The following is a 21,110-nucleotide window of genomic DNA, read 5'->3' on the forward strand; positions in this document are numbered from 1 at the left end:
CTGCCAGGTCCGGAGCTGCTCCGCCAGCACTGTCACCATGTCACCAGCCCTCTGGACGGGGTGCTAAGGGAGCGGGACCTGGGCTGCCTCTGTGCTACTGCAAAGCAGGTGCCGAGGGATGAGGGCCTGGCCGCTCTGTCGGGAAGGCCTGCCAGGCTTGCGGCTGCCTGGCAACTCCTCTTCATGTTTCCAAACTCAGCTCCTAGTCACCCCATGGACCCATGACCCATCTTCAATACATCAAGTCCCAGGCATGAAGTCACTGCATTTCTAAGTATTTCAGAACACAGCTAACAGACAAGGGCTCTTCTAGAAAACGGGTCTACTGTACCATCTCACACCTAAAAAAAAGTCAACAGTGTGATAAAGCTTCCAATGCAGACCTCTCCTAAAATTATTTCCTGGAGATTAATTCCCAGGAGTGGAAATAATAATAATGATTACAATAAGGTAGCAGCAGCTAACATGGGTGCTTACTAGCTAGTTACTGTTCTAGGCTCAACAAAGATCAAAGACCTAAATGTAAGAGTTAAAACTATACAGCTCTTAGAAGAAAGCATAGGCACAAATTTTCATGACCTTGGATTTGGCAATAGTTTTTTAGATACGACCAAAAGTACAAGTAACAACAGAAAAAAATAGATTAAGTGGACTTCATCAAAATTAAAAACTTTTATGCAGAGGGCACTATCAAGAAAAAGACAACTCACAGAAGATATTTGCAAGTCACATGTCGGATAAGGATCTAATGTCTGGAACACAGAAAGAACTCTCACTACTTAACAGACAGAAAACACAATTAAAAAATGAGCAAAGGACTTGAATAGACAGTTCTTCAGAGAAGGTCTACAAATAGCCAATAAGCCCATGAAAAGACGCTCAACATCATCAGTCAACAGGCAAAAGTAAGTCTAACCAAAATGAGACACTGATTCATACCCACTAAGATGGCTGTCATAAAAAATGAAAAATAATAAATGTTGGTGAGGAGGTGTGGAAATTGGAACCCCTGTGAGTTGCTGATGGGAACATAAAATGGCGTAGGTGCTATGAAAAATGGTGGTAGTTCGTCAAAAAGTTGAACAATTCTCACACGAGCCAGCGATTCTACTCCTAGGGACAGACCCCAAGAGGCCGACAACGGGTGATCAAACACGGCACGCTCATGTTCACAACAGCACCTTTCACGACAGTCAGAAGGCGGAAACAGCCCACATGCCCATCGATGGATGGATAAACGAATGTGGTCCAGGTACCCGATGGAGCGTTGTTCAGCCTTAAATAGGCATGAAGATGCCACACGCGACCGCATGGATGAACCCTGAGGACATGATGCTTAGTGAGAGAAGCCCAACCCAGAAGGCCACACGATGTACGATCTCATTTATAGCATTTATAGCAAACGTCCAGAACAAGCAGATCAGTGGTTGCGTAGGTCTGGGGCAGGGCGGGGTGTGTGTGTATGTGTGTGTGTGTGTGTAGTGGGGGGGGGAATGGAGGGATGGGAGGGACTGCATACTGGGTCAGGGCTTCTGTTTGGGATGATGAAAAAGTTCTGAACTTTCCATAACTTAATGCCACTGAGCTGTACACAAAACTGTAGGTGTATTTTACCAAGTACGAGTATTTGGTTAGCCCCAAACACCTTTTGCTAGAAGACCAAGGCTCTCAAGAGTGCAGGGGTACGTGTTGAAGCACAGGAGCTAGAAGAGCCCCTGCAAGCCAAAGGCGGGGTAATCTCAGCATCAAATAGGTAAGAATCCAGGAGTGCACACTGACAGAGACAGAGGAAAAATAAGTAAATTCGTGGGGCAGAGGGGAAGGCTCGTGCTTGGAAGAGGACGCCGACTTCTCAACAGAGAGAAACAGGAGATGGGACGGGATCACTGCTCGTAAGGCGAGCATGGACCCGGGCAAGTGAGTCTGACGGGGATGAAGAGGTTCACATCGTCCTCGGGTTCTCCCCACAAGTCACCTGAAAACTACAAACCAGCTGCCACCTTAACCAGGTGAGCACAGGCATCGTCATCACCAGGGGCAAAGGAACAGCGTGCGGCCCTGGCCCAGGGACCGAGAAGCCTGTGGCGGGACCTGCACGGCCGGCGTCTAACCCACCAGCAAGCCGGGAGCCTGCGAGAGCCGCCTGCAGTTCCAAAAGGGCTGCGTCGTGAGGGCGAAGGACGGGGGTGCTGCCGCCCCCGCTGAAGGGGACTGCAGACACGGTCGCGGGCGACGTGGGGGCCTGGGCTGGGCCTGGCAACCAGAGAAAGCGCCACGCAGGACGCAGCTGGGACACTGACAAAATCGGAATATGGCGACGTGCAGGATGGGGGCGGCACATCCACGTCAACTCTCTGCACTTGACAGTGTCCTCCGGCTCTACTCCCAGGAAAGCCCCACTAACGTACTGTGGTTAAAGGACACGATGCAACCTACTCTCAAATGAACCAGGAAACAACGCACATTATGGGGAGTGTGATGGGCACACCTGGTGGCGCTGGGGAGCGGGGGAGGGTACTGGGAACTCTGAACCGTTCTTGCAAATTCCTCTAAGCCTGAATTGTTTGGGGTTTTTTTTTTGAATTTTTGAATTTTATTTTATTTATTTTTATACAGCAGGTTCTTATTAGTTATCCATTTTATACACATCAGTGTATACATGTCAATCCCAATCTCCCAGTTCATCACACCCCCCCCAACCCCCCGCCACTTTCCCCTCTTGGTGTCCATACGTTCGTTCTCTACATCTGTGTCTATTTCTGCCCTGCAAACTGGTACATCTGTACCATTTTTCTAGGTTCCACATATATGCGTTAACATACAATATTTGTTTTTCTCTTTCTGACTTACTTCACTCTGCATGACACTCTCTAGAGCCATCCACGTCTCTACAAATGACCCAATTTCGTTCCTTTTTATGGCTGAGTAATATTCCATTGTATACATGTACCGCATCTTATTTATCCATTCGTCTGTCAATGGGCATTTAGGTTGCTTCCACGCCATGGCTATTGTAAATAGTGCTGCAATGAACACTAGGGTGCATGTGTCTTTTTGAATTATGGTTTTCTCTGGGTATATGCCCAGTAGTGGGATTGCTGGCTCAAATGTTAGGTCTATTTTTATTTTTTTAAGGAACCTCCATACTGTTCTCCATAGTGACTGTATCAATTTACATTCCCACCAACAGTGCAAGAGGGTTCCCTTTTCTCCACACCCTCTCCAGCATTTGTTGTTTGTTGATTTTCTGATGATGCCCATTCTAACCGGTGTGAGGTGATACCTCATTGTAGTTTTGATTTGCATTTCTCTAATAATTAGTGATGTTGAGCAGCTTTTCATGTGCTTCTTGGCCATCTGTATGCCTTCTTTGGAGAAATGTCTATTTAGGTCTTCTGCCCATTTTTGGATTGGGTTGTTTGTTTTTTTAATATTGAGCTGCATGAGCTGTTTATATATTTTGGAGATTAATCCTTTGTCCGTTGATTCGTTTGCAAATATTTTCTCCCATTCTGAGGGTTGTCTTTTCGTCTTGTTTGTAGTTTCCTTTGCTTTGCAAAAGCTTTTAAGTTTCATTAGGTCCCATTTGTTTATTTTTGTTTTTATTTCCATTACGCTAGGAGGTGGATCAAAAAAGATCTTGCTGTGATTTATGTCAAAGAGTGTTCTTCCTATGTTTTCTTGTAAGAGTTCTCTAGTGCCCGGTCTTACATTTAGGTCTCTAATCCATTTTGAGTTTACTTTTGTGTATGGTGTTAGGGAGTGTTCTAATTTCATTCTTTCACATGTAGCTGTCCACTTTTCCCAGCACCACTTATTGAAGAGACTGTCTTTTCTCCATTGTATATCCTTGCCTCCTTTTGTCATAGATTAGTTGACCATAGGTGCGTGGGTTTATCTCTGGGCTTTCTATCCTGTTCCATTGATCTATATCTCTGTTCTTGTGCCAGCGCCATATTGTCTTGATTACTGTAACTTTGTAGTAGAGTCTGAAGTCAGGGAGTCTGATTCCTCCAGCTCCATTTTTTTCCCTCAAGATTGCTTTGGCTATTTGGGGTCTTTTGGGTCTCCATACAAATTTTAAGATTTTTTGTCCTAGTTCTATAAAAAAATGCCACTGGTAATTTGTTAGGGATTGCACTGAATCTGTAGATTGCTTTGGGTTGTACAGTCATTTTCACAATATTGATTCTTTCAATCCAAGAACATGGCATATCTCTCCATCTGTTTGTATTGTCTTTGATTTCTTTCATCAGTGTCAGTTCTCTGAGTACAGGTCTTTTATCTCCTTAGGTAGGTTTATTCCTAGGTATTTTATTCTTTTTGTTGCAGTGGTGAATGGGATTGTTTCCTTAATTTCTCTTTCTGATCTTTCGTTGTTAGCGTATAGGAATGCAAGAGATTTCTGTGCATTAATTTTGTATCCTGCAACCTTACCAAATTCACTGATTAGCTCTAGTAGTTTTCTGGTGGCATCTTTAGGATTCTCTATGTATAGTATCACATCATCTGCAAACAGTGACAGTTTTACTTCTTCTTTTCCAACTTGTATGCCTTTTCTTTTTCTTCTCTGATTGCCGTGGCTACGACTTCCAAAACTATGTTGAATAATAGTGGCAACAGTGGACATCCTTGTCTTGTTCCTGATCTTAGAGGAAATGCTTTCAGTTTTTCACCATTGAGAATGATGTTGGCTGTGGGTTTGTCGTATTTGGTCTTTATTATGTTGAGGTAGGTTCCCTCTATGCCCACCTCCTGGAGAGTGTCTGTCATAAATGGGTGTTGAATTTTGTCAAAAGCTTTTTCTGCATCTATTGAGATGACCATATGGTATTTATTCTTCAATTTGTTAATATGGTGTATCACTTGATGGATTTACGTATATTGAAGAATCCTTGCATCCCTGGGATAAATCCCACTTGATCGTGGTGTATGATCCTTTTAACGTGTTGTTGGATTCTGTTTGCTAGTATTTTGTTGAGGATTTTTGCATGTATATTCATCAGTGATACTGGTCTGTAATTTTCTCTTTTTGTAGCATCTTTGTCTGGTTTTGGTATCAGGGTGATGGTGGCCTCATAGAATGAGTTTGGGAGCGTTCCTTCCTCTGCAATTTTTTGGAAGAGTTTGAGAAGGATGGGTGTTAGCTCTTCTCTAAATGTTTGACAGAATTCACCTGTGAAGCCATCTGGTCCTGGACTTTTGTTTGTTGGGAGATTTTTAATCAGTTTCAATTTCATTACTTGTGATTGGTCTGTTTATATTTTCTATTTCTTCCTGGTTCAGTCTTGGAAGGTTATACCTTTCTAAGACTTTGTCCATTTCTTCCAGGTTGTCCACTTTATTGGCACAGAGCTGCTTGCAGTAGTCTCTCATGATGCTTTATATTTCTGCGGTGTCTGTTTTAACTTCTTTTTAATTTCTAATTGTACTGATTTGAGTCCTCCCCCTCTTTTTCTTTTTTGTTTTTATTTTATTTATTTATTTTTGGCTGCATTGGGTCTCCGTTGCTGCACACTGGCTTTTTCTAGTTGCGGCGAGCGGGGGCTACCCTTTGTTGCGGTGCGCGTACTTCTCATTGCAGTGGCTTCTCTCTTTGCGGAGCAGGGGCTCTAGGCGCGCGGGCTTCAATAGTTGTGGCACGCGGGCTCTAGAGCGCAGGCTCAGTAGTTGTGGTGCACGGGCTTAGCTGCTCCATGGCATGTGGGATCTTCCCGGACCAGGACTCGAACCCATGACCCCGGCACTGGCAGGCAGATTCTTAACCATTGCAACACCAGGGAAGTCCCGTTCCCTCTTTTTCTTGATGAGTCTGGCTAATGGTTTATCAATTTGGTTTATCTTCTCAGAGAACCAGCTTTTAGTTTTACTGATCTTTGCTATTGTTTTCTTTATTTCTATTCCATTTCTTTCTGCTCTGATCTTTCTGATTTCTTTCCTTCTGCTAACTTCGGGGTTTTTTGGTTCTTCTTTCTCTAGTTCCTTTAGGTGTAAGGTTAGATTGTTTGAGATTTTTCTTGTTTCTTGAGGTAGGCTTGTATTCCTATAAACTTCCCTATTAGAACTGCTTTTGTTGCATCCCATAGGTTTTGGATCAGTGTGTTTTCGTTGTCATTTGTCTCTAGGTAATTTCTGATTTCCTCTTTGATTTCTTCAGTGATCTCTTGGTTATTTAGTAATGTATTGTTTAGCCTCCATGTGTTTGTGTTTTTTACGTTTTTTCCCCTGTAATTGATTTCTAATCTCAGAGCGTTGTGGTCGGAAAACATGCTTGATATGATTTTGATTTTCTTAAATTTACCAAAGATTGATTTGTGATCCAAGATGTGATCTATCCAGGAGAATGTTCCCTGCGCACTTGAGAAGAAAGTGTAATCTGCTGTTTTTGGATGGAATGTCCTGTAAATATCAACTAAATTTATCTGGTCTATTGTGTCATTTAAAGCTTGTGTTTCCTTAGTAATTTTCTGTCTGGATGATCTGTCCATTGGTGTAGGTGAGGTGTTAAAGTCCCCCACTATTATCGTGTTACTGTCGATTTCCTCTTTTACAGTTGTTAGCAGTTGCCTTACGTATTGAGGTGCTCCTATGTTGGGTGCATATATATTTGTAATTGTTATATCTTCTTCTTGGATTGATCCCTTGATCATTATGTAGTGTCCTTCCTTGTCTCTTGTAGCATTCTTTGTTTTAAAGTCTGTTTTATCTGATATGAGGATTGCTACTCCAGCTTTCTTTTGATTTCCATTTGCATAGAATATCTTTCTCCATCCCCTCACTTTCAATCTGTATGTGTCCCTAGGTCTGAAGTAGGTCTCTTGTAGACAGCATATATATGGGTCTTGTTTTCGTATGCATTCAGCAAGCCTGTGTTTTTTGGTTGGAGCATTTAATCCATTCACGTTCAAGGTAATTATTGATCTGTATGTTCCTATGACCATTTTCTTAATTGTTATTGGTTTGTCTTTGTAGGTCTTTTTCTTCTTGTGTTTCCCACTTAGAGAAGTTCCTTTAGCATTTGTTGTACAGCTGGTTTGGTGGTGCTGAATTCTCTTAGCTTTTGCTTGTCTGTGTAACTTTTGATTTCTCCATCAAATCTGAATGAGATCCTTGCCAGGTAGAGTAATCTTGGTTGTAGGTTCTTCCCTTTCATCACTTTAAGTATATCATGCCACTCCCTTCTGGCTTGTAGAGTTTCCGCTGAGAAATCAGCTGTTGACCTTATGGGAGTTCCCTTGTATGTTATTTGTCGTTTTTCCCTTGTTGCTTTCAGTAATTTTTCTCTGTCTTTAATTTTTGTCAATTTGATTACTATGTGTCTCGGCGTGTTTCTCCTTGGGTTTATCCTGACTGGGACTCTCTGTGCTTCCTGGACTTGGATGGCTATTTCCTTTCCCATGTCAGGGAAGTTTTCGACTATAATCTCTTCAAATATCTTCTCCGGTCCTTTCTCTCTTTCTTCTCATTCTGGGACCTCTATAATGCGAATGTTGCCCCAGAGGTCTCTTAGGCTGTCTTCATTTCTTTTCTTTCTCTTTCCTTTATTCTGTTCCACTGCAGTGAATTCCACCATTCTGTCTTCCAGGTCACTTATCCGTTCTTCTGCCTCAGTTATTCTGCTATTGATTCCTTCTAGTGTATTTTTCATTTCAGTTATTGCATTGTTCATCTCTGTTTGTTTGTTCTTTAATTCTTCTAGGTCTTTGTTAATCATTTCTTGCATCTTCTCAATCTTTGCCTCCACTCTTATTCCAAGGTCCTGGATCATCTTCACTATCATTATTCTGAATTCCTTTTCTGGAAGGTTGCCTACCTCCACTTCATTTAGTTGTTTTTCTGGGGTTTTACCTTGTTCCTTCATCTGGTACAAAGTCCTCTGCCTTTTCATTTTGTCTACCTTTCTGTGAATGTGGTCTTCCTTCCACACGCTGCAAAACTGTAGTTCTTCTTGCTTCTGCTGTCTGCCCTGTGGTGCATGAGGCTCTCTCAGCCTGAACTATTTTGATACAACAACTGAACACACCTGCAGCACCATGAGCAGGGCATGCCCAGGGGGAGGAGGTAAGGGGTGTCTTCTGGCGAAGGTGACTGGGGAGACGAGTGTCTCCCAGATGGTGGGGGGGCATGGCGGTTTTCTGCAGAAGAGGTTCCACTGGGAGGGTCACACCTGGGCCCGGGAGCACAAGAGAACCGGGTGCATGTGGGGTGCCTCAGAGTCTTCCCATCGGGTGGAGAGGTTCAGGGAGGGAGGGCCGAGCCCACGGCCGTGGAGGTCCCGTGGGGCAAGCGGACACATAGGCTGGAGGCTGAGTGGGGTATGTGCGCAAGGGGAAGGAAGCTGAGGGGGCTTCCAGAGAACATCCGCATTCAGGACCGATGGGAAGGGAAAAAAGAGAAGAAAACCACAAAGGCAACTGACTAGTGGGGTCAGAAACTGAAGAACAGCTAAAGATAGATACTGTCTTGGAAACGGGAAGAAGGGCTCCAAGAGGCAGCGCTCTGCCCCAGCTCCCAGGGTCCAGGGCTCCATGCCCAGCTCTCTTCCTGGAGGCCTGGCACCAGCCAGCCAGCGCCCCGACCAGCGGTCCGGGTGCTGCTTCCTTCTCTGCACATTCTGTGCCCGAGCCCAGGATTCTCTCCAGTACCCACACATCCCCAGAGAACCAGAGTGACGGCCGACACACGCACCGTCCCCTGCCCCTCACGGGACCCTGGCGCTGTCTACAACGGGCGGGAGGAGCAGCCAGACAAGGAGGCCCATGGCTCCGCACGCAGGAACTTTTTAAAAAAGCGCCTGTGCCAGCACCTTCTTGATGGGTGGCCGGTGGACATGGAGACAGAAAGCGTCCACTGCAAACACTGTTTAGACAGGGACGATTGGGGTTTTGACCGAGTGCGTGATTTAAACACTCCCTGAAAGAGAGCACATCTGTGCTGGCATGGGTGCTACAAGGGTGAGGTCCGTGGGGCTCTGGAGCACCAGTATATGAATAACAAAGGGCATTCGGGCTTTAAAACGCTTACCTCTGGAGTTAGATGTACTTCCATGGGGATGTACGTCGGCCAGTATCCCATCGTAAGTATGTTCACCGTCAGGTCTATAGAGCCCGGGTCACTTTGATTCTGCATATACTAAAAACAAAGAAAATCGGGACAGAATGATTACTTTAGAATATCACCAAAAGGAATTAATTCATTAAAAAGTAAATGGTGTCATTTTCAAAGTACAGTTTACCTTGTGTTTTCATTTATTTTAGTCCCTGGAACATATTTCACCGAAACCACACACCCTGTTCTAAAGTCACTAGAAATGTTTTCTCTTCTTTAGTCTTGTATCAAATAAGGATCATTAAACTCATTTAAGTCAAATTTTTAGTGTGCAATTTTAGGGATTATTTTCCCTTTTTCTTTTTTTGGCTGTACTGCACAGCTTGCGGGATCTTAGTTCCCCAACCAGGGACTGAACCTGGGTGCCTTTGAAAGAGTGGAGTCTTAACCACTGGACTGCCAGGGAATTCCCAGGGATTATTTTTCTTTTTCATTTTGAATTTAAGTTTTTTGAATATGTGAAACGTTAACGGTGTAATTTTTAAGGACGAGGATTGTACATAATTCACATACTTATGTACATAATTTACATAATCACTTCTCACAGTTTAAAATAGGATACTTTTTAAAACGCTGTTTTACTCGACAAGAACACCACTCGCCTGCTTGAAATGAACCATGATGTCCTTCGAGAGCTCCATGTCCTTGAACATGCCTTCCAGCTTGCTGGTGAAAGCGGCCCCGCACTCTGGACACAAACGGGCTGCCGGTGAGCATCCTGGGAGGACACCCACCGGGCACCGAGCCCCACCCCCGCCCCACGCGCTCACCATGCTTCAGCTTCGACAGCATAGACTTTTCAGCATCAACGGAGGCACTTTTTCCAACGAGGAGTCTTTTTGCCAAATCTTTCTTATAAAATGCTTCAAAGACATCTTTACCTATTTACGAGCAAGCGAGAACAGCGTAAGTCATTAGATAGCTACCATGCAAACGTTCACCTCGACAGCTGAAACGGCCAGCGGGGCGTCCACCCTGACACAAGCCAGCTCTACCCACTGAATCCCCACAAACACCGCACTCAGTCCGTGGCAGCCGTCACCCTAGTCCCTGTGGTGACAGGGAAGTGGACACATTCCCGTTTTTCTCAGCAGAAGACGGGGCCCGACTACAGACGCCCTGCGGACCGCGCGCCCTCTGTGCCCGGCAGCGAGGAGAAGCCGCGAGCCCCGCTCACCGTGAATGAACCGGAACAGGATCATGATCTTGTCCAGGATCCTCTCCAGCTCCTCGTCCGTTGCTTCCTTATTACCTGCTCTCAATTTTGAATCAACGTGCTTTGCTGTAAGAGGTTAAATTATTTGAAAAATAAGCATTCATTATGTAATACATATTCTAAATAGATGAAGGAAGATCTTTAATTTCTCCACCCAAAAACTGAACAGTAACACTCTGGAACCTTTCCAAAATGATATTATTATGAGACAAAAAGGCAAACACCTGATTTTCTAAGATCTGTACTTTCAGGGCACCAAGAACAAACACTTTGACCCCACGCTGGGGCTCATGACACACGAGTGCTCCAGAAATTGCAGTACCCTGTCTTCAAGATGTGGCGTGCTACATCCGGGTGAGACTTTCTCAAGAGAAAGAACTTTTCTCAGGGCTGACAATGCAGGGACAGAGCAGTTCTGCTTGGGCTTCTTGTTTCTAAGATACACGAACCAACCATGACCTGGCTTAAGGAAGGCAGAACCCAAGCTCCCAAGAGTCCGAACCCATCTTTAGAGAAACCGCAATCCATAAAGGGGTTCAAAGGCCAAATTAAATTGCCTTTAAATGTCTCCTCTTGTTGCTTTTTTCCTCTTATCATTCTTCATTATGAAATATTCTGAACATGCACAGAAGCAGTCACTTGCCCAGTGAACCCCACGTTCCCACCACATTTTCAACAACCCTCAACAGCCCAAGTCTGCGTCACACCTTCCCTGCCCTTTGCCTCCTGTCAATTTAAAAAAAAAAAAAAAAATTTACTCGCTAATGAAATTGTGAATCCTAAAATATTTTGATGTTATCATGAAATAATCATATAAAGTGATAATTTAAAAACTGTTTCATCTTAAAATATGCTATCTCCTGAGATGTCATTCAATTCTACCGTACTTGAATACTGACTGGAGGATACAAAGATAGTGACTAAACAGCATCTCCAGTTACGTATTATCTAGAGACTGACAGTTCTCCTCATGACCTCATAACGTTCATATGTAACAAACCTCAACCCAACTTCTGAGTAGAAATCACTGGCTTGCAGTCAACATAGAGAATCAAGGCTCATCCTTACAAAAACAACTCTGGAGCTGTGAGTAGTGCAAACTAGGATAAATCTTTATGTCCCTTCCTCTCTTATGATGTCAAGCTCCATTTCCTTACGAAATCACAACTACTTTCACCCTTATGAAAGTACCACGCACTTACATATGTATTTAATATATCTATAAGCACACACCTGTGTATGTGGTTTTTTGAAAAGGTGGGTCCTGTTAAGGCATGTTCCCTGCCCTCCCCATAAGGAAGTTGAACTTTTGGGGAAAAAATCTACTTGAGATTTGCTTTATTTTCCCGTGTTAAGAAAAGGTATAGGAGTATGTGTTTCTACCAATCAGCTCTGCAGGTTTGTTTGGCCTCTTGTTGATGAACGATTCGAAGGACTCCTTCATCAGGTTGATGAACTTCTCGTTCCGCTGGAAGCACACTTCTACCACGTGGTCCACTCGGTCCTTGAAATCCAGCAGGTCCTGCACCATGTCTTTATCTTTTTCAGGATTGATAACGATCGTTGTCCCAAAAGTCTGCGAAAACAAACCCCAAGTCATCAACAGCTTTCTGATACAACACAATTTTTCTCCTGCTATCCAACAATCATGACAGTTTTATATAAATTAATCACTCCTGGTATAAAACACTAAATAATATCAAAAGTTTCACAAATTTAGTCCTTCTAAAAATTAAGTGGATATGCCACTAATGCTTTAGGGTTACAATTCTGCTTCTGGAAGAATTTATCAATTACTGGGGAAATGTCTGTTGCTTTCTTAAGAACTTTTACTTATAAATTCCTCAAATAGAAAGTAACCCCCTTAACCTGATACACCTATTTGGACTTCCTGACTATAGTTTTCTTTCCCTTTCACTTCTAACCGTGGGTGGTTTAGAGCCTGGTTTTTAGCCTGTATTTTTAATTTAAAGATGCTATTTAAACATTACTAAAAGTCTGTGCGTGACAACAACAGTTCGCTATTTGATGAAAAACTACCAGCTGAAGAGACGCTGAACACAACCGTGGTTCAATGTAAGACACGTCTTCACAGGACACACACACACAGTTACACGTCAAAGGTGCCCGTGGAGGCTGATCGCTGGTGAAAAGGTACAAATGACGTGGCATAAAGACCTTCTGGAGAGGGACAGGGCATGACCAGCAGGGGCGGGAGGGACTCGCTCTTCACTCTGTACCCTTTCATACTGACAGGATGTTAAAATAACATACGTAAGACCACGACACGTGAGGGTCAGCTTTATTTTGTGAGGAAACAACTGTGCTGTCACAGCGTAACTGCTTATCATTAGTGGACCCTCGGAACCGTGTTCACACACCGACTTTCCCTGCCAAGAATGGACACTGCAAAGGGGAACTCCCGTGTCCAGCACCTGCTCCTGTTCTCTCAGGACTACTGGTCGGCAAAACCCTAAATCTCCACTGGCCTTTCTTAACATAAAGCTCCAGTGCTGACCCAGCGTGAGTCGCTTATGCCTTTCAGCTCAATGCAACCGCACAAAAGCCTGGGGGCACGTGTGCGTGCATGCGCGTGTGCGTGTGTCCAAGCTGGCCACACGCAAACCAACATGCAACTTCAGGCCTGATTATTTCCTTTATCTTTTTCCTCAGCTGAAGTTTCCCCGTGACAGTCACAGATTCGCGTGCGGCACAAACAGCGACGACGTCCTCGCACACTAAGCCTCGTCTCCCCGACGGTGCCCTGGGGGAAGCTACTGAGCAGCGCCCCTGCCAGGACACTGGCCGTGACACAGCCCGCCCGGCCCACCCCGACGGGTCGCCGTGTTCGCCTGCAGCTCCCTGTGTGTGCGTCACCTGGGCAGGCATCACCTGTGTGTGTCATCTACGCCCACGGCCAAGAGGCCAAGCAGCCAGCACCACAAGGATCTCTCCTGTTGCCTTTTGATAACCATACATGCGTGCACATGCATGCATACACACGCAGAAACCCGCAAGTACATGCTTACGTAATAAGTCCTGGATTTCTAGGAAACAAAGTAGCATACACACCCACCTGACATACTACAACGTGTGAGAGTTCCCACTGAGCAAAGGCATGAGATCACGTTTATACAGTAGATTCACAAAAACAACTTTTGAAAATCTTGATTGTAGAACTCAGCTATCATTGGGTTGGCCAAAAGGTTCGTTCAGTTTTTTCTGCAAGATGGCTCTAGTAGCGCTTAGTTGTCTTTAACTTCATTCAAAACAATTTTGTCAGATTGTATTGTGACAGCTGTCATATCAGCGTGCATTTAAAAAAAGACTTATCAAAATTGGTGAATCTCTGTGTAGCCATTTTAATACTGAAGATGGAAGAAAAAACAACATTCTCGGCATATTATGCTTTATTATTTCAAGAAAGGTAAAAACGCAACTGAAGCACAAAAAAAGATTTGTGCAGTATATGGAGAAGGTGCTGTGACTGATCGAACCTGTCGAAAGTGGTTTGCAAAGTTCTGTGCTGGAGCTTTCTCGCCGGACGACGCCCCACGCTCGAGCAGACCAGTTCAAGTTGAGAGCGACCCAGTCGAGACATGAACTGAGAACAGTCAACGTTACACCACGGGGTAGACAGCCAACATACTCAAAGTATCCAAATCCAGCGCTGAACATCATCTGCACCAGCTCGGTGATGTGAATCGCTTTGGTGTTCGGGTTCCACGTGAGTTAAGTGAAAAAAACCTACTTGACGGTATTTCCGCATGTAATTCTCTACTTAAACGTTCCGTTTTTAAAACAAATTGTGACGGGCGATGAAAAGTGGATACTGTACAGTAAAGAGATGGTGGGGCAAGTGAAATGAACCACCACCAACCACACCAAAGGCCAGTCTTCATCCAAAAAAGGTGATGTTGTATATATGGTGGGATTGGGAGGGAGTCCTCTATTATGAGCTCCTTCCAGAAAACCAAACGATTAATTCCAACAAGTACTGCTCCCAATGAGACCAACTGAAAGCAACACTCGATGAAAAGCGTGTGGAATTACTCAACAGAAAGCACGTAATCTTCCATCAGGATGACGCAAGACCGTATGTTTCTATGATGACCAGGCAAAACCTGTTACAGCTTGGCTGGGAAGTTCTGATTCATCCACCGTATCACCAGACATTGCACCTTCAGATTTCCATTTATTTGTCTTTACAAAATTCTCTTAATGAAAAAAAATGCAGTTCCCTGGAAGACAGTGAAAGGCACCTGAACAGTTCTTTGCTCAAAAAGGTAAAAAGTTTTGGGACGACGGAATTATGAAGTTGCTTGAAAAATGGCAGAAGGTAGTGGAACAAAACAGTGAATAAGCTGTTCAATACAGTTCTTGGTGAAAGTGAAAAATGGGTCTTTTATTTCTACTTGGACACCGAAGGAACTTTTTAGCCAGCCCAATACTTACGCTGACAACAAACGGCCAAATGGCAGCTTTTCAAACGTGTGTTTACACCCGGACGGTATTCATCCCTGAAAATCCTGAGCACCAGTGACCTGGGGGAAGGTGGGTGACGGCGGCCCACGCGTGTCCCTCGCAGAGCCCAACCGACGGCCACGCACCTTGATGTACTCGCTCCAGTGCTGCAGCAGCGCCTGCTGGCCGCCCCGCACACGGCTGAACAGCTGGTACATCTGAGTGAGGTCGGGCACTCTGTTCTCATCCAACAGGTGGTCCAGCCCTGAGATCACACAGCAATGTTAGTTCGGCAGGGCGGGTGGGAAGGTGGCACTAGCAAAAGCTAGGCTGGGCCGGGGCTCGCGGCACACAGGGCCCCTGCGGACGTGGAAACCCAGGGGTCGGCTGGTTCCTACGCGGGCAAGGCCCCGTGACGCAGCCCACCAGGTGAGTCTTGTTCCCTGAGCACCACGCTGGGAGGTGTAGTTCCTACCCCTTCCCCGCTCGGAGGCCCCTTATTTGGCTAATGCAGCAAAGGTCCGAAGAACGCTCACACCAACTCTCTGACCTGGGAGCTTTACGACCCCAAGTCACTTCTGATTTAGTCCATCAGCCAGAAAGTATATGTGCCTAAGATAAGCTATCAAATCTAATATTTTAGTTGATTTATTTTATTCACCTGTATAATAAATTGTGGAAGGAAAACATGTATTGTTTATCAGATACTTGGGAGGTGCCTAACAGCATTTTCTTAGGTCTTTACTATTTCAGGTTTTAACATTTTACAAAGATTTTCTAAAACCACCACAATCAGAAGAGCTTCATGAAGGATTTTCTAACCACCTGCTTTCTGGTAACTGTGGGGAGGCAGTGAGGTTAGAGCGGAGAAGCTGTGAGCCAGTCACGTGACTGCAGCCTCAGCTTCTGCTGTAAATCAGGCACACTGTCCACACATCAAAGACACACAAACGCGTCGGCTGTGCTGACGGACCCTGAGCAAGGCTCCAAATGTCTGTATTTCTCTCAATTATGATTTGATCTACTGATGCAGATAACTTATTCTACAACTGATCTACTGAAACGTTGAACGATGACTTAAAAATTCAGATATTATAGCTTTTAATTTTTCAAATGCCTTTAATAAAATTTAGACTATGCTCTTACATATATATAATTTACCATTTTCTTGAAACAATTTTGCTTATCAAAATACACACTGAAATGATTCATCCAAATTTCTACTGTCTACTTGAAGTTCCCTTTTCTTCTAAAAGTGACTCCTTTTTGGACCTCCCTGGTGGTCCAGTGGTTAAGACTCTGTGCTTCCACTGCAGGGGGTGAGGGTTCGATCCCTGGTCAGGGAACTAAGATCCCTCATGTTGTACGGCGTGGCCCCCGCCCCCCCAAAAAAGTGACTCCTTTTTATTAATAAACACCTAGTATGAAATCGGAGGACACTTGTTTCAGGTGGACAGTAAATCGAGGCCCCATCCACGTGGAAACGTAGCCAGTGTGTGGGCTCCAGTGTGATGTGAGCAGGAGACATCAGATTCGCACCCTGGCCCTTGGCTTTCGGGCCATGATCTGAGGCACTAGTGTCTCGCTTGGTTTTCCTGTAAACTGGGGCTGTTCTAGGACCCAAAGGCATTACATGAAGTACAGCAGATGCTCACGAACACTAATTCTCTCCTTTCGGCTTCATTCTGGTTTCACTTGGAAGCCCCACGTTTAGTGTCTCATTAGAGATAATATTACCATCCGGCAAAGCAGACCCCAACCAGACGCATTTGGGAGTTATTGGGCCTTCCCAAAATTAGACTTTAAGGTTTCCAATAGCTTGAAACAGATCCCGTGGCTCCAAAATGACTTTCAAACGTAACAGTAAATGATATAAAAAGCAACACTAAGCACTGAAGTGTGCAAGAAGGTTAGACTGTGCTCATTACAGTGAGGGTGGGAGTGAAAACGTCACATCACCTCTAACAGCACGGCGCTAAAACCGCACCGTTGGCCGTATGCCGCGCTGGCCTGGTCCGCCTCTGTCCTGGGACCACGGCTCCAGCAGCTCGTCTGCCGTGGAGCCGCACGCAGGGCAGGGATGCAGCCCGCGGGCGCCCCCAGCCTGTCGGACCGCACGTGTCCACACCTGCGGGTCAGTGCCCAGGAGGGACGTCACCGTACAGGATGGGGCCTGTGAGCACAGCCCAGGCCGTCTGCCGGCCAGAGGGCCTCTCGCAACCAACCTCTCGGCCCGGAGAGGATTTCACGCGGTTTTAGCTTAAACCGTGGTTCTTGCGCGCGCCCTTCACCACTGTGTGTGATCAATCTTCCCCTCGGGGCTAGTGTCCATCGTTCTTCCGATGATCTTAGTGTCCGTCTCCTTGCAACAAGGGTCCTCGCGTGCTTGCAATGCTCCGCTAACCCTCTTACCAAATCAGGGACGAGCGATCAGCGCAGAGACACAGAGCTGGGAAAACCTACCTTTCTGCAGAATCGCTGTTAAATGTTCTCCTAACAGCTGCTTCTCCACACAGGCAATCAGTGGCTTCCTGGGAAGTAAACAGAGGCGTGTCAGGAAGGAAGTGCAGGGCAGAGCCTGTCGGCTGTGGCGGACGGGGACCCCATCCACGCAGATGAGCCCCAGTCAGCACACGCCCAGCCATCGCCGACGCTGACACAGACTCAGGTCACCGGGGCCCCGGGAGAGGGGGACAGCACCGAACGGGAGGCGCCCTCGCCCACCGCACCTGGGGACGAAGGCTGACCCGGGCGGGCTGCCCGCGACCCTGCCCCGCCCGGGTCCCACAGACGGCCTCCTGTACCCACAGCTGCCCCTCTGCCCTCACTTCTTCCTGCCCGCTTTCCCCCAGGATCACTCTTCAAAATCTGACTTCTCAGAGAGGCCGCGGGAATGTCACGCAGGACACACAGCTGCTACTCCTGATTCATCACCCCCTGCTCGCTCAGTTCTTCTTTTAGGAGATCAGAGCCCCGCTTCACTCCCAGGCGTATTGACCTTGGCCTTCATTTTGAGGAACTTTCCACCGCACCATTGCAGGTGAGCCTCAGGGCGACGCCGAGAGAGGTGCGGCAGGCGCTCGGGCTCCAGGCACGGGGGGCCCAGAGGTGTGGCCTGCACCGATGCCCACGGTGCCCGTCCCGAAGGTGGTGGTGCGCACGGGCGAGGCGGGGAGGGGCACCCGGAGCGCAGCCCTTAGGCTGCCGCGGCGCCCTTATCTGCCATCTCCCTCCTGTTTCTCTGAAAACCGTTTCTCACTCGGTGACCTCTGAACCGCCCGACACCACAGGAGCCACCTCGGGCAGCGCTCCTCGAAACCCTAACCCAGAGGGGGACCACCCTCTGCTCTGCTTAACTCTCAGACACTCCTAAGCGAGACTGGGGAGGGAGCAGTTATAACACAGCACCTACACGCCGGAGGGGGGAGGAGGGGCCGAGGGGCCCAGCGCCACCAGGCGCTGGACACAGTCTCCTCCACCTCCCCGCACCCTCCCACCCCCGTGGACCCCGCTTCGGCCCGACGGCACCGCCCTGCACCTGAGGTCCACACGGCATCTCCAGCTCCAGGTGTCTGAGAGCAGCCTCACCTCTGCCTCACGACCCTCTATTTTCCATGTTCTCAAGCTGTCACATCCTGTCCCTTTCTTTCATCCTGCCTGGCCCCTCCCCCCACCCCCGCGAGTCACCACGTTCTGCACATTGTAGCACTTTCCCTCTTAAAAACATCTCTCTTTTATGTCTCTCAGGTTTCTGCTCTAATCTTCCTCACTTGAACAAATATCATGTGCCTGACGCAGACATTCACAAAACCTGGCCTTGTACTTTTCCCTAGCTACTCACTGACCTCAGGTTCAGAGAAAAAAAAAATTTGGATGAAAAGAGAAGGGACTTACTTCCCTGGCGGTCCAGTGGTTAAGAATCCGCCTTCCAACGCAGGGGACGCGGGTTCGATCCCTGGTCGGGGAACTAAGATCCCACGTGCCGCAGGGCAACTAAGCCCATGGGCTGCAACTACTGAGGCCGTGCACCGCAACTACAGAGCCCACGCGCTCTGGAGCCCGCGCACCACAACTAGAGAGAAGCCCGCACGCTGCGACAAAAGATCCCGCATACCACAACTAAGACCCGACGCAACCAAAAACAAATATAATAAGTAAATATTAAAAGAAAAAATGTGACTGAGTACTATAAGGAAAAATTACAGCTATATCACATGTCCAACAAAACTTTACAACCGAAATTGCCTATATTCAACGATACCTCGTTAACATAAACTTCTATAAATTTATTATACGTTTACAACATAAATTATAAATTGTCTATAGAATACCCAGTATCTCAGCCTGAATCATGACTCACCACAGGCCACGAGTCAGCGTGACTTACAAGTGCTGAGTGATCACAGACAACAAGCAAACTGTCCCTGGAGCAGAACACGTTCGGGGTCAGAGAGCAGCGAGTGAGGCTACGAGAGGCTGCGGGTCACGGAGCTGAGTGCGGGAGTGGTACTCACTGTGTGCTGTGGTCTAGATACGTGATCACGCGGTCACCCTCCTCCCCCAGGCGCTTACTCACATGGTTCAGGTACTCTGGAACCTTCCAAACACAACATTTAAACACATCAGCAACAAAAACCTTCTTGTTACCCAAGAAGCTGAAATACTGTTTTCCTTATTTAAGAAAAAAAAGCAAAATGTACATTCAGGCCAAAATGTTAACAGACTACCAGGAGTGGGCGTGGTGAGGAGGGGGAGGGGGATACATGGCGGGAGGTTTCCTTCAACCCAATCCTGGAGACTGAAGGTAACGTCTGGAATGGGGGCAGGCAGCACAGCACGGTCCCGCCCTGCTCCCGGGGAGGGTCCTCCCGTCACTGAGGCCCGGGGACAGGTCACGGCACCCCCCGACCCACGCTTGGCGGGGTTGGCAAACGCCAATCAACAGACTGTTCCTCTGAGGCCCCAAAGAGAGTGGCTGCAGGAGATCTCAAAACACACTCTGAGTTTCCAGGGGTGAAGGGTCACCTGCCTGCACAGCAAAGGCCCCATGACAGGGGTCGCTGAGGCTCTGACCCCCCATCCTGTGACGGTCCCGAGGGGCTTCCTGCTGGGCTGGGCTCTGATACCCGAGAAACCGGCTATCAAGTTTTTGGGTTCTTATTACTACTAAACACGTTTTTTTCCCGTGGCTTTTTGGGTAATCTTTTCAATGCCTCACAGAGATGAAAATTTTTAACACGTCAGGTTTCTCTTTCATATTTAAGAATTATCTTTTAAACTCTTGTTTCAGCTTGAGTTCCTTTATGTATTTTAGAAGCTGTTTCACTAGCTTTTTTATTGGGGGCGGGGGGCAATAGAAGGGTTTCTAAATTAGGAGAAAAAAATTAAGCCCTTAATAAAGTCACAAAGAAGCTCATCACTAGGAATTTAAACTAGATTGTAGCTTTCGGAAGATTTTCAGTGAGATGTTTGCCAGCATGAAGAGACAAACATTTAGAAATCACACTTAGATGCACATCTATGAAGATGAAATAAGGCAATTCAGAAACATTTCGTTGTCTCACCTCTCTTTCTTGCATTAACCTTTGGCCTTCTGCAGCATATAAACAATTAGTTTCTTCCAAAAATTTCAGTTCAAATGAATCTTTATACACCTAAAAAATGAGCAGGGTTAACGACCAATTACAGCGAAGAAACCTAGCTCTCAGCTTGAAGTGCTGGTGCAGCCCCACGTCGAGTGCGCACGGCTGCCGTGACCTGTGCCCGCGACAAGCTGCCCGGGCCCGCCCAGCCCCCCTGCTCTGCCCACGGTGCTCCCAGGCCCCAACCGCCTCCCAGGGCACTGCGTCTGTGCGGCAAAAGCTGCCCCTTCCCCGGCTCCGGGTGAGTGCCAGCCGAGCCATTCCCTTCCCATACTTCCTACCAATACTCTAACGGCGTCAGTTCCGACACCGACATCCTTGACACCGCGTCACCTGCGTGCAAGCAGTTGGCGGGGCCCAGCGCTTCCCCCGTGAGCTGTGAGGGCGCGCGGTGCCCACCTGGAGGTCGGACAGCATGCCCAGCAGGCTCCGCAGCAGGCTCCGGTCCACGGCCTCCCCGCTGCGCTCCCGCGTGATCAGCAGCAGGATGCCATCGATGGTTTTCGTCTGAACCATTTTATCACTAACAATATGGTTTCTGAATAGTTCTAATCCCATATCCCTGTACAAACAGAGAAGACAAGACTGTTTCAGTTTCACTTCTTAGAAGTTCTGGGTGAAGCTCCAGCTACACTACGAATATCACCCCCAAGCTACTGACTTGCTAACTCTCTGGTCCA

At 46.8% G+C, this 21,110-nt stretch overlaps 1 protein-coding gene across 2 annotated transcripts in view; it reads right to left on the bottom strand.

Moving 5' to 3' along the window:
• CUL4A (cullin 4A) overlaps positions 1–21,110 on the bottom strand; it is a gene marked incomplete at its 5' end in the record, with an annotated part of 44,887 nt that overhangs the window by 8,357 nt on the left and 15,420 nt on the right. For both annotated transcript variants that reach the window (XM_082435234.1, XM_082435235.1), the window contains 10 exons: positions 9,025–9,132; positions 9,711–9,796; positions 9,879–9,989; positions 10,286–10,390; positions 11,708–11,900; positions 14,935–15,053; positions 17,252–17,319; positions 19,303–19,385; positions 20,353–20,442; positions 20,830–20,992. In XM_082435234.1, the coding sequence (XP_082291360.1) occupies positions 9,025–9,132; positions 9,711–9,796; positions 9,879–9,989; positions 10,286–10,390; positions 11,708–11,900; positions 14,935–15,053; positions 17,252–17,319; positions 19,303–19,385; positions 20,353–20,442; positions 20,830–20,992 (1,126 nt within the window). The remainder of the gene's footprint in view (positions 1–9,024; positions 9,133–9,710; positions 9,797–9,878; positions 9,990–10,285; positions 10,391–11,707; positions 11,901–14,934; positions 15,054–17,251; positions 17,320–19,302; positions 19,386–20,352; positions 20,443–20,829; positions 20,993–21,110) is intronic.

Source organism: Balaenoptera physalus (assembly GCF_965194825.1).
Source record: "Balaenoptera physalus genome assembly, chromosome: 18".
NCBI lineage: Eukaryota > Metazoa > Chordata > Mammalia > Artiodactyla > Balaenopteridae > Balaenoptera > Balaenoptera physalus.